The sequence below is a fragment of the Labeo rohita genome, unplaced genomic scaffold (assembly GCF_022985175.1).
Source record: "Labeo rohita strain BAU-BD-2019 unplaced genomic scaffold, IGBB_LRoh.1.0 scaffold_30, whole genome shotgun sequence".
Classification (NCBI taxonomy): domain Eukaryota; kingdom Metazoa; phylum Chordata; class Actinopteri; order Cypriniformes; family Cyprinidae; genus Labeo; species Labeo rohita.
The window spans coordinates 550684-564795 of record NW_026129217.1 but is presented as its reverse complement, the minus strand read 5'-3'; the positions used below and the strand labels follow the sequence as shown (position 1 = coordinate 564795).

At 38.4% G+C, this 14112-nt stretch overlaps 1 protein-coding gene across 2 annotated transcripts in view; it reads left to right on the top strand.

The window, feature by feature from the left end:
- Nucleotides 1–6804, top strand: part of LOC127160213 (uncharacterized) — a 522769-nt gene extending 515965 nt beyond the window's left edge. Inside the window, exons 1-3 of one of the 2 annotated variants that reach the window (XM_051102873.1) lie at nt 2770–2827; nt 5730–5851; nt 5995–6804. In XM_051102873.1, coding sequence (XP_050958830.1) covers nt 2825–2827; nt 5730–5851; nt 5995–6601 — 732 coding nt within the window. In that variant the 5' untranslated portion in view covers nt 2770–2824 and the 3' untranslated portion in view covers nt 6602–6804. Of the gene's footprint in view, nt 1–2769; nt 2828–5729; nt 5852–5994 lie in introns of those variants that run through there. The other variant, XM_051102874.1, reaches the window with a different exon arrangement.
- The last annotated feature ends 7308 nt before the right edge of the window (nt 6805–14112 follow it).

Sequence of the window (14112 nt, the reverse complement as noted above, 5' to 3'; positions counted from 1 at the left end):
TTAAATATATATAGTGTGATCAAAATCTGTGCTGTCAGAGACTATAAAACTATGAGTCATTTAGTAAATTGTCAAGAATATTCATATTGTATATACACTACCGTTCAAAAGTTTGGGGTCAGTAAGACTTGTAATAGTCTTTAAAGAAGTCTCTTATGCTCATCAAGGCTGCATTTATTTGATTAAAAATATAGAAAAAAAAACAGTAATATTGCAAAATGTTTTTACAATATAAAAATGTTTTTTATTTTAACATACTTTAAAATAGAATTTATTCCTGTGATGAAAAGCTGAATTTTTATCAGCTGTTACTCCAGTCTTAAGTGTCACATGATCCTTCAGAAATCATTCTAATATGCAGATTTATTATTAGAATGATCAATGTTGGATAATATCAATTGTGCTGACAAATTTTTTTTGGACCTGTGATTTTTTTTTTTTTTTTTTTTTTTTTTTTTTTTTTTCAGGATTCTTTAATGAATAAGTTTAAAAAGTAAAGTGTTTATTTAAAATATAAATATTTTATAATAGTGCAAATTATTTATTATTAACTTTTAATAAACTTTTAATTATTAACTTAATACATCCTTGGTGAAAAGTATTAATTTCTTTAAAAAAACAATAAAAATGTACTGACCCCAAACTTTTGAACAGTAGTGTGTGTGTGTGTATATGTATATATATATATATATATATATGTAATGTTAATGATAATGTTTCTGACAGGAAATATAAAAAATATATTTCTTGCGAAGCCAAGATGTAACGTTACCTCAGAAAATTTAATTTTCCTGTGAGGGATTCCTTTTTTCCCTTTATACTTTTTTACTCTGACATAATTTAACTGCAGACATTTCTTTGTGCAAATGGAAAAATCATTTAACTTAGATTAAGTTAAAAGCATACAGGTATGTATTTCATTAAAAGTCTAATAGTAGAATCATATGCAGACAATTAAAATGCAGCAAGCCATAAAACATATAATTTACTTACTTAACCTCCAGCATATAGCTGCTTGTTGTGTTTAAAGACTATTTATTAAATGTAACATTTAATGTATGTCTGATTGGTCCATAGCGTACCATGCTTTGTCAACTAAAGAAATAAAATTATAACACTGTTATTATCATTATTATACATTAAAATGACTTAATAGAAAAAAAAAAACAGAGGAAAAAAAAACTTGTAACTGAATTAAGTGTGTATAACTAAATAAAATGAACTAAAATAATAAAAACATATCCCTGTAGCATAGGAGAAGTTTGTTTAAAAGGAAGCTGGTATGATCTTTAAAATGGAAAACTACCTGTATTAATGTTAAAACAAAGAATGCTTTCATCAATTAAGAAATGTCATTGCTTTATTAAAATAAAAGTCTTTTTTAATTAAAAAAATTATATTATTTTGTTTAATTCTTTAATCATACATTTAAATCTTTGAGTTGGCCTCAGCTTACGGTGTTAGGGTTGTGTTAGGGGGGCGGGGTTTGTTTGCTGTGCACCTAACTTCATTTTCAGTTTGGGCACCAAGGAGAGGATGTTTTTTTTTGCTGAACAGTGTACGTTTTTTTCTTTTACTTCAACTCTCATATCAGTAACCAACTCTACCTTTTTTAATACTGCAAGAGATTTTGACAACTACCATATGCTATTTTACAAGAACGTGTCTTCGTTTTGTTTTAGATCGGCGTAACTTGACACTTTTTTTTAAATTGTAATGCTAGATTACAGATTTTGACAAGTATCTTATACTGTTGCTTAACGATTATGTTTGATACATTTTTGTCTTAAATATTTCACCAACAATTGTTTAACTATACATAAATGCTCGTCTTGACTTGTTTTTTATATTTCTGGAAAACACAATCATCACAGTGTTTCTATTGTATGTAAAAAACTTTAATAAAAACTTACCTTGATCCCGCTTTACCAACCATACATCGTTTTACAATTTAAAGTTTAAAGCACGTAGTTTTGTACAGTGACCCACATCAAAAACACATTCCCAAACACAACGACAGAAAGGGAACTTAAGATACAATAAGGCTCATTAAGGCTGGAAGTGACAATGCTTTCTATCAAACCGGTTTTCTTTTACAGAAAAAAATGAGCCAAAAAAGATGAGAAGTATGCTATACTAATGCAATACTAGAAATTGCAAAGTTGGGTCATTGGGTCAGCAGGGTCAGACAAAAACAGGTGGAGGTGGAAAGACATACGTTAACTGCAAAAAAAAAAGAAAAAAAAAAGTTAAGATGAAGAATTAAATGTGAATCCATTAGGGATCCTTTGTTCTCCAGTGCCACCATTTTCCAGAACTTCAACCTACCTGTAGTCTCCAGAAGTGCAAGGTGTCAGGTTCCCAGAGACTCCTAAAAAATGACCCCTACTAAATAAGAATCATATAAAATACATAAAGTCTGATTTTTGTAGTCTTTATAGACAGACAGATTGAAAGTAATTCTTGAAGGACCAGCATGACATCCTCTTGTACCACTGTTTGAATAATTTATCTTCCAGAATCTGGCAGTAAGTTTTGGAAGATATTTTTTAGTCTGTCTTGCAGATATGGATATGTTATATTTTAATTCAATAACTTTTTAGGGAGAGAATGTTTCATGAAAACTTCATAGTGAGATATGCAAAGATGTTCAGTCACATTATTAATAGAGTCATGCAAGTGTGGACCATTTTTATTGGTGTTGAAGATGAGGGTTGGTCAAGTGTTAGAATAAAAACCACCTGCTTCCTGTTCCTCATCACTCCTGCTTCACCACAGACTCACACAGCACCTCTGAACCTTCTGATTCTGAGCAGCAAATAAAATGGTAAGTCATCATGAGGATAAGACGTCACACTCTGGTAACTCGTTTTAATTATTAGACGTGTAACAATACAATCATGTCATCATGCAGTACATACCTCGATAATGAACTCGCAATACAATCATAATATTTTAAGCCAAAATAAAGTTGTTGTTGTTGTTGTTGTTATTGTTATTATTATTATTATTATTATTATTATTATTATTATTATTACTTCTATATATGGTCAAATGCACTGTCGATTTCCTACATTTCTTATGGACTTGGGTGGTGGACTTGAATAGACTTGTTGAAACCAGAATAAATATATTAATGATTGTGAAGCTAAAATTTGTTGGACCCTTATGTTTTGCACTCTGTCACTGACTAAATACATAGGAATAAATGATGTAGGATAATTTTTACTGGTAAAATCAGGCATTTGGCACTATCAGGACTATGTTATATTATACTTTAATGTAGTACTGTCACTGAAACTAATTAAACATTTCTCGCACAGCACACTCACGCTTTCAGATCTCATTTAACACAGATAAGCCTCAGGCACATTAAAAAAGAGATGCAATATTATGGTTTTTGTCATGTTTATATGAATCTGTAGCCCACATTGGCCACCAGCCCACCGGGGAAAACTCCCGGCACATTAGACCTATGTCATAATACTAAATCATCTAAAACACTGTAAATAATACTAAAGAGTACTAAAGAAGATAAGATATGGTGATTCAACTGTGTGCACTTTCACTTTGAGGTGTGCCACTCCAGCGCCTTCATGCTTAGGATGATGCAATCAATCACATATTTAATCATAAACCGTGTCAAAATGACTTTTCTCTGTAGGTTTAGTTCATCCAAATATGTCTCTATTTACTTACTGTTATGATGTTCTTGTGCGGATTTTAATGTTTGTTGTACTATAGTAAGTGTAGAGCTGGCACCAGTTCAGTACTGATGAGGTAGTGGCTGAGGTGACGAAAGCGTGTGATAAAGTAACACAAAGTAAAAATTATAAATGTTATGGATGGGATGATAAATCGTTGCAACGTGAATCGAGAAATGATTCAGCATCGATGCAACCAGAGGCTGCAGTTTCTAGGACCCTATTTTTTGTGACAGCTCCATCTAGAGGAAACCTGAACAAAACTATTCATTTTTTATCTTTCCATCTTATTTTTAATGTAAGAGCTGGTGTGAACTTGTGTTCGAGGTGGTGTCAGCAATCTCCATTTAGCCTATTTAGCTGTGCAAAACAGTTCATTCTTCTGCTGAATGTTATACACTAGTATTTGTATTCAAATTATTTAACATTTATTAATGTACTAATAAACACTCATTTGTAGCGCAATTGTTCTGCCGTTTACTGCACTGTATGCGTGTCACACATCAGACGTGAATCGCTGTGCTGCGGCTAATGAACTGAAGAGATACAAGTCTTGCAAAGATGACAGATACAAGTCTTTACAAGAAAACTGAATTTAAAACCAGAATATACATAGAATATATTGAAATAAATTAGGTTAAATATTTCAGTCGGGTTACCAATGTTAAGGGTATGTTAAGGGTTAGGAGTTGGTTAGGACAATAAGTGATTACAAACAACTGCATATTTCTTTAAAAAATAATAACATATACCATTTAATAGCACTTGCTATTCAATTCTCTAAGAAGCTAATGCATACAAATGTATAATAAATAAATAAAATAATACAAAAAACTATAGGGTCCTTGTGGTCATATGTAAACAGTTTAATGTGATTGGCTAGTGTGTGTCAGGGGTCCAGGGTTGCTTTTTTTTGATAAAGTGTGTGGAAAATTATGTTTTATGGTTGGTCACAATTGTGACCAGTGGGATAATATGTGTACTGAATTAACATATGCCTGCAGTCCTAAAATGTGTTATATATCTTAACCCACATTCTAGGATTACTACTTTGCATAAAAAACACGTATACAAAACTGAGAGGAATACTGAGATAAATGACAAAAAATATACAACCACCAAAGTATTTCAAAATTGTTACTTTTTGTCACATATATCATCAAATTTTTATAATAGTGCTACCAGTATTACAACATCAGTTTTGTAACTTATTTGCAAAATTGTAGCTTTTAACAATATTGCAATATTTTGTCATTGCAACATTTTAGTGCAATATTCACTAACAACTGCAATTGCATTTATGTTGTATATCTAAGTTCAGTTATCCCAACAGTCGCTATTGTGACCATCAAGTTTACTCATTCTGTGACCACACTCAACAAAACTGAATATATGTGAATTCATATACTCATACTTGACATTTTAATGATAATGTGTAGCAAAAAACTTTTTCATATTTTTATGCTAATATACTTTAAAAATAATTTAAAATATAAAATAAAATAATTTCATCATACTCAGTAGTGCTGCATTTTTAGTTGCACTGCTTGCGTGGGACGTTTGTGTGTCAGAGGTTACAATTAAAATTATGAAACGCACGTCTTAAATTACTACTATAGTACCATCATATTAATTCTAGAAAGCCTATGCATTTGGTAATTATAGTTTCATAATTAGTATATTAGTAACCCCCCGCCCCCTGTGTTTCTAAGGTAGATCTTCTGTGTGTCATAGCATTTAAAGTCTGTTATCGTCAGACTGAATAAAGCAACCTCTGCCAAAAGTGTTCTGCATGTGTTCAGTGATTAGAATATAAAGCTTACAAAACACTTTTGATAAACTAGTGCTATGACCAAGAATCTGTCCTAACAAAATGCATGGTCGCTACTGTTAGGGAAGTGGGACAATTGTGCTTGGGCTTGGTTTGTGGCAAACATGTGTGAGTACTCCCTTAAACACTCCGGTTCTTCAGATCATGAATTGAAGTCAAGTTTTGTGTTGAAATGAGTGATGTTTTCACTTTAGGCGTCTGTGGTACCACTGCGGGGTCTCGTCATCTTCCTCTGCCTCCTTCATCTGTGTGTTCAAGGCATTCAGGATGTGAACACTGTGTGTCTTGCTAAAATGACCCAGTATTTTTATGACAAGTAGGTACATTTGCACATGAAGTTGATGAATTAATCAATTTATTCAGTTTGAATTGTGCATGCAAAATTGAATGAGAAAATGCACAAGGCAAATACAATATTTTATGATAATTGCAATAACCTTATGCTGTTTTGTCTTTCAGAGTTCAGCCAAAGACCAAAGAAGGAGCTGATGCTCAGTATGCATTATCGATCTATCTCCCACCGGCTTATTGTGTAGATAGTAAGACTGAAATCAAAAATAAGTTCGACAATGATGATGCAGCACAAGTAAAAGCGCTTCTCAATAAAGGTGCCAAATGTGTACTTTGCACAGAGCCAAAAAATGTCATTGCTTCACGGCCAGTTCTAATAGATAAGAAAAACACAGAACATTCTGAGCATGTTCTGCTCTATCCTGTAGGAAAGTCTCCCATGGACAAACTTCTAGCAAAGACAAGAGAAAAAGACAGCTGTGTAGTGTTCTATTCATACAACTCACCTTGTGTGAAAACATGCCTTCAGAGTGCAGACAATATTCTGGAAGGCCTTAGAAACTGGATAAATAAAAGAAAAGGCAAAATGAATGCCTTTGTTTTTCAAGAGATCTGGCAGAAGGACATAGACGAGGATCTCGAAACAGAATTTAAAAAAATTGATGCGATAGTGCCTCTTTATCGGTGTATGAGAAACAGTCAACAAGAGATGAAATGCCGGAAATGTGTGGACAATAATGTTGTGGTTTCCTTCTGTCTGCCTAATAGGAAATAAGTACTTTTGCTTTTCCTGCTTACATCAGTAATCAAACCGTGATGTGTTATTAGTGAATGATTTTCCTTTCATAAATTTCATTGAGCATTTATTCTGCTGGCCCGGCAAACACATTAGGATATCTATGCAATCTGTGCCTGATAAATGTATGTTATCACGAACTTATGCTTGTTTTTGCAAACAATAAATTCTGCTCATGCATATCTAGTTGATTTGCTCTTGACTGCTTCACAAAATATTCTTTTGACCAAACAGTGTGTCGCATGTGTTCATACTGAAAGGAAGAAGGCAGTTGACATGGGAACGCATGAGGGTAGCCATAGAGACTAGGGAAGCACATGACCATGATCACATGAGGGTCACATGGCAATCACATAACAAGAAACAATGAAAACTATAGGCTTGTTTGAGATGCGCCTGGCCTTGCCTGAAATTTAGGCAAGAGTAGGCGGCTGCAGTGAGGGGAGGAGTGAAAAAAGTGCAGTCTAGATGAACAGCTCTGACCTCTCAAAGCAGAACAGATACCTACAAGATCAAAGGCGGATATCGCATTATCACACTCACCTGCTGTGTTCAGGGTTGCTGAAGGATTTTTAAGCTCAGATTTAATACTTTTTAAGACCTGCACAAATAAAATTAATACCATATGATAGGGGTGTGCATTGGCACTGCCCTCACGATTCGATTCGATTATGATTCACCAGGTAACGATTCGATTCAATTCGATTCTATGATGCATTGCGATCCATCAAAATTCTACTGCACACAAGGCAAATTTTTTATCAGTCATGAGGCAATACAAGCAGATATTAAACAACAGATTTTATTGGCTGCTATGTGTGTCACGGTACGTGCTGGATAGATGAGTCGAGAGACGAGATACGATACAAATAACAATTTAATATAACTCTTAGTAGGAACAGGCAGGAACAGGCAGGAACAGAACGATAATCCACACACATCCAAATAACGTCAAGGACCGACAGCAAACTCAAATCACAAGCAGACTTATAAAGGGTAGTGATTAAGACACAGACAGGTGTAGTAAATAAACTAATCAGGACAAAATGAGGACAGGAAGAACCAAATATGGGCACAATGGGAAAAACAAACATAAACAGTCCAAATGGCACACAGAACTCTGACATTACTCCCCCTCCCGGAAGTAGCACTATTTTAACAACAACCGGGAGTGAAAATAATAAAGTCATTGTGGGAGGAGGCTCTGGTGGCGGACGGTCTTCCGGGAGGAGGACAATAAACAAAGTCCAGGGTGGTGACGATTCGGAGGGAGGAGCCAGGGAGAACTCAGGAGGGACCCGGAGCAGGAGGAGCCATGCGAGACCCAGACCACAGCCATCATGACGACCCACGGTGGAGCCGAAATAGGGAGGAGCCATGGTGGAGAAAAGGCTGACGACTCCAGGGGGCGACCGAGGCGGAACCGCTGGCGGAGGAGCTGGCGGAGGAGCCCGAGGCGGAGACGGAGAGCCGAAGATCCAGGGCGACACCGAGGATCCGGAGGGCCAAGGCGGAGCCCTAGGCTCTGGCGACCGAGGCGTAGGCGGAGATCCGAAGGTCCGCGGCGGAGCCGGAGCGACAGAGGATGGAGGCTGTGCCAGAGGGAGGAAGGAGGTCCACAGAGCACACTGGGACGGAGTGACAAGGCGCAGCCGTAGGAACAGAGTCCTGAGGTGATGAAGGGCCGATGCCACCAGGGCGGAGCCGGAAAGACGAGGGAGCCCGGTGGAGCTGGTGGACCGACGGGCGTCCATGGAGACGAGGGCGCTGAGAGCCGTGGTGAAGCCGCAGGTTCAGGGTCTGAGGCGGAGTTCTGGACTCTGAGGCTGGAGGCGGAGATGAGGGATCCTCCAGCCCTGACGCCGATGGAAGCTGGCAGACCCACGGACGCACCCACTGCACAGGTGGTGGGCTTGCCAGGCGATCTGGGTGAGCAGAGGGGCTGTCAGGGGACAGCGGTGAGCAGACAGATGTTGACATAGGCAGAAGAGGGAGGGTGGGTGGGGATTCCATACAGGCAGGCATAACGAGACAGGTAGATACTTCTGTAAAGAAGTCTATTAAATCCCCAGAGTTATTCTCTAGATCTTCCGTAGAAAAGTCAATCAAGTCCCCAGAGTTATCCTCTAGATCTTCCGTAGAAAAGTCAATCAAGTCCCCAGAGTTATCCTCTAGATCTTCCGTAGAAAAGTCAATCAAGTCCCCAGAGTTATCATCCAGCTCACCCCCAGCAGTGGTGCAGTGGGCAGGGCTCTCCATAGCCCTCACACGCTCCATCTTGCACTCCCCCGTCATGGTAGATGTAGCCGGCTCTCGCACCTGATCGGATGTGTAGGGCTCTGGCTCTGTGGCGATCTTTAGCTCTGTCGCTCGTGGCTCTGGCTCGTCATCCGCGGTGGGCTCGGGCTCAAACTCCGCGTGTCGGGGTGCTGGTTGGCTGGGCTCTGGGTCTTGAGTGGGGCTGGTGTCATCCTCCGCGGTCAACGAAGATCTACAGGACACCAGCACCCACTCCATGTAGTCGGCGAAGCTCTCTCGTGGACCCTCCCGGACAGCTGCGCTTTCGTGGCGATGTTCAGTCCTGCACGGTAAAATGTGCAAAGGCTGCTGTCCGGGAAGTGTGTGAGTGGTACGAGGTGGACAAAGTCTCTAGTGTGGTCCACGAGAGAGCGATTCCCCTGCTCCAGGAGAAGGAGGAGGACAGCAGGGTTATCCATAACGAAAAACAAAAAAACAAACACTGAGAAAAAAAAACGGAAAAAATAAAGCAGGGAAACGCCGGGGATAAACTGTAGGGTCGGTCCTTCTGTCACGGTACGTGCTGGATAGATGAGTCGAGAGACGAGATACGATACAAATAACAATTTAATATAACTCTTAGTAGGGAACAGGCAGGAACAGGCAGGAACAGAACGATAATCCACACACATCCAAATAACGTCAAGGACCGACAGCAAACTCAAATCATAAGCAGACTTATAAAGGGTAGTGATTAAGACACAGACAGGTGTAGTAAATAAACTAATCAGGACAAAATGAGGACAGGAAGAACCAAATATGGGCACAATGGGAAAAACAAACATAAACAGTCCAAATGGCACACAGAACTCTGACAATGTGTCTCCTGTATCTTTGACATAAAAGTTATTAAATTAAATAAAATGTGATTAAATAAAATGTAATTAAATAAAATGGTACAGGGTATTGGATATGGCATTTTCAAACCTGAAAAAGAAAACAATCAAAATCAGTGCTTTCAGTGCTTTGAATGAGAAATGTTTCTCTTCTCTCTGCTTAAGATCCATTTCGTGCTTGATTTTAGTGTGGCAGATTTTACACACCGCGTAAGACTTGTCTAGTTTCCCATTCACTTCATAAAATCCGATATGTGCCCAGATGTCTGCTTTCCAAGCTTTGGGCGCGTTTTTAATAACCTGTCTATCGTGGTCATCTCCCTCCGCCTCAGCCATCTTGCTCGTTGTTGTTGTTATTCCCCCCGGAACCGAAAGTATTTGAAACTTCACAACTTTATTTTCCGCCAGAAAATAAACAGTGACATAATCGATTATGGCACTTTGCCGCATCGATGCTGAATCGTTCATGCCCCGCATCGCGATGCATCACCGAATCGATTATTGTTGACACCCCTACCATATGAGCAAGGCAGGGCAATGGCTACGGTTAAATATTGAACTGTAAAATGACTGTAAACTACTGTAAAAACTGATTTACAGTTCAGAATTTTCACAAAAACTTCTTTAAAAGTACCAATTTTTAAGAAAATAGATAGGTCAAAATAGTACTTTTATTAATTTAAAAAACATACAAATGCATGTTAGTGTTTAGGTTTTTATGATGAATTATCTTCTTAATGTTCAAGGGGGTGTCAGCATTTTCATTTGGCCTATTTAGCTGTCCAGAACAGGTTGTTGTGCTGCTGGATGCTGTAAATTAGTATTTGTATTCAAATTATTTTACATTTATTGAAGTACTAATAAACACACTAATAGTGTTGCTTTCGTCAATGAAAATTATGACTAAATATTGTCGTCAACGAACCTTTATCATGTGACGAAAACGAGACGAGACGCAACGTAAATGCTGGTCGTGTTTAAATGTATAATGCAATATCGTTGACGAATAAAAACGAGACTAAATGTGGTTTACAAAATAAAAACTATGCTAAAATGTCTCTTCATTTTCGTTGACAAAAACGAGACGAAACGAAATATTATAACGATATTTAGTTTTGTTTAGTCACGTTATTATTATTATTTTGCAGTATTTTTGAAGTGGGCTGCATCAGGTCGCACTGCGCAGACGCAGGGGACGTCACTTCCTCAAGCCCCACTCATGGACCGGGGGAGATTATAGGCCTGAAATTACAAATTATGAAGACTATTAGACAGTTATATGTCATTATCAGCACATGTTGAAGTAGATTTGTGTCTGAGAGAATATGCGCCGTATTGCAGCAATGGCAGACTCCAGGGAAAGTTTTGTGTTCACCGCTTGACATACACCAATCACGTGCGCATATTTGTATCTTGACTATACTACTAGATACTTATACTATATTGACTGGGTTAAATAGAATTGCATTACTAAAAAGAGACTAAAATACAATTTTCATTGACTAAAACTAAATGTCATCAGTTTTCGTCGACTAAAACTAGACGAAAATAGTCAAGGATCATTGACTAAAATAAGTCTAAAATGCTCAGACTTTTAGTCGACTAGAACTTGACTAGACTAAAAAGAGTATGAACGTGACTAAAACTAAAATTAAAACAGGCTGCCAAAAACAACACTACACACTAATTTGTACAGCAATTGTTTTACTGTTTACTGCACTCTGTTAAGTGGGACACACATCAGACACGAAGTCTAGAATATGCTGAAATGAATTAGGTTAAATATTTCAAGAGGGTTACCCAGGGGTAAGTTTAGAGATAGGAGTTGGTTAGGACAATAATAAAGTGTAAACATTTAAACAACTACGTACAGTATTTCCATAAATGTAATAATAATATACAGAATTGAATAGCAAGTGCTATAAATAGTATGAGATGTTATACATAACATATGCATACATATGACAAATAAAAAAAAAATAATAATAATAATAAAAAAATAATAATAATAAAAACTACAGGGTCTTAGAAACGCAGTTCTGAAAGTACAGCCTCCTGTATTGTAAGAATACCCTACTCAAAACAACAGGCTTATTGAAAATGCACATTCAATCTTTGCCAGCAGACGGCGCATTCGGAACTGCAGACATGTGTTTCCCAGTATCGGCAGTACACAAAGCAGCTCAGCACCGGACTTTGAATGTGCAGCGCTCGTGTTTATTTAACAAAATCACAGCCTTTTGAAGTTTAATCGTTACACTAAGCTGTATCGCAATTCTGGTCTTCTCGTGCCTAAAATTTAAAACCTCTTAATCATAATCAAGTCTTGTACAAGAAAGTCTTAATTAAGACTTTTTATGACCTTAAATTTGATACAACTAAATGCAAGACTTTTTAAGGACCCGCGGGAACCCTGTGTGTTCCTGATAAACAGGATATAATTTCAGCTCTGTTGTTTTTATGTGAAATATATATGATGAACAAGACACTCATGGTGCTTGCTATTTTATTCCATACGAAAGGCATATTTATCATCCATTTTTACTTTAATACAAACGTGTATTTTAGATTTTTATAGAAATCACATACAACAATCACATATCTCACGCAAAGATCACACTGGCATAGTGTTTGGGAATATTCATGCATAATTTAAACACAAAACCACATGATGTTAGATTAAAAAAAACATTTTAGAAAAGAATGGCAACATCACGGTTGTCTGAACCAATGAGCTTTAAGCTGTGTCGTCATCCAGGTGTTTTTACCATCGTGCTTTTGGTCAGCGCAGTCGGTGGAGAGCTACTGCGCCCAACTGCTCAATCCGACACAGACGCCTCACCATTGTTTTTTGGCACACGTCAGCATGACATCAGAGCAAGGCAGACGTAACTCTGACACATTTCTTACCGGCAATCAGTTCTGCACAGATTTTGCTCATCTCTAACGAGCCTAATAGGTGTGTTCAACTTCATCTACGGCTACAGACGGTGATCAACGAGAGTAGCCGAGAGCAGTCACGGGCAGAGTTGAAAACGGAGCTGTCAAGTCGGACACTTTCTACTCTCGTTAGTAATGCTCTCACGGTGTTGGCATACTTTATCAAAAATGAAGTGAATAAAGTGCAATTTTTGTTAAAGGGGTGATCAGATGCTAAGTTCACTTTTTCATGTTGTTTGAACATTAATGTGTGTTGGCAGTGTATGTACAAATCTACTCTATAATGATAAAAATGTCTTTTCATCATGTACTTTTTAATTTTTCTATTAGCAATAAAGCATTGTAAATTCATGAAACATTCTTCAGAATGGCTTTTTCTCTGTTTTTTCTTTGTTTTCTTACTGTAACTTTAACCCTTGTGCAACCTTATGGACATTTTTGTCCATTTTAGTTTTTTTGGACAAAAATGTCCTCATTGAAACCCATTAAAAGTGCTATGTTTAATCCCAGGTACATTGAACTATAAAATGATGTAATATTTGTTAATAGGCTTTCATTCTGTTGGCAAAAGTTTTGCTAGATGGTGCCATTTTTGTCAATTTGGCATATAAAGCTAATTTTCGCTTCCCTATCTGTCGTACACTCCGAGTTGTGTCGAGTAGTGTACGACACTAGGGGTCGCTCTTGAGAGCCCAAACACCTCTGACAGTTTTGAGAAAGGCCAATGAAAATTGGGTGTGCAGATTTGCATAGCTGGCCACGCCCCGGGCGGCCGGGTATAAAAGGGCAGCGTATGCATCTGCTCACTCGTTCTGTTCTTCGGAGCCGAATGCAGCGTCTCTGTGTGAGAAGCAGCAACATTCACCTCTCTCGTCGTTGGATCTACGGCACAGACAGCGGTCTCTCCCTCTCTGACACGGCTCGTGTTGTGAGAGTTCCCCTGGGTGCGTCGACGGCGATCTTCAGGAGAAGATTTTCCTCTAATCGAGCAAATTTTCTCTAAAAGAGCTCCACGGGCGGATTGTGTGTTTCACTATGCCTTTCCGTCCGTGTCCAACTGGTTGCGGTTTCTACCTTTCCCCCTAACGATCGGCACGATCGCTGTGTTCAGTGCTTGGGGCGTGAGCATGCTGAAGCAGCGTTCGTTAATGGGGACTGTCAGTACTGCGAGGACATGCCCTTGGGCACGCTCCGCTCTCGGGCCGCGTTCTTTTCGAAGAAGCCGCGGCGCCATTCAACTGCTTCCCGCTCCGGTCCTTCTACTTCCGGGTACGAGGCCGCAGCGATGTGCGTTGAACAAGAGCGGCAGGGGGACGACGTTTTGCCGGGTATGTCCTCGCAAACCGTTCACCCTGTGTGCCCGCCGATCGAGTCTCAGGACGATTTTGAAAGCTCGTCTCAGTATGGGCTGGATCT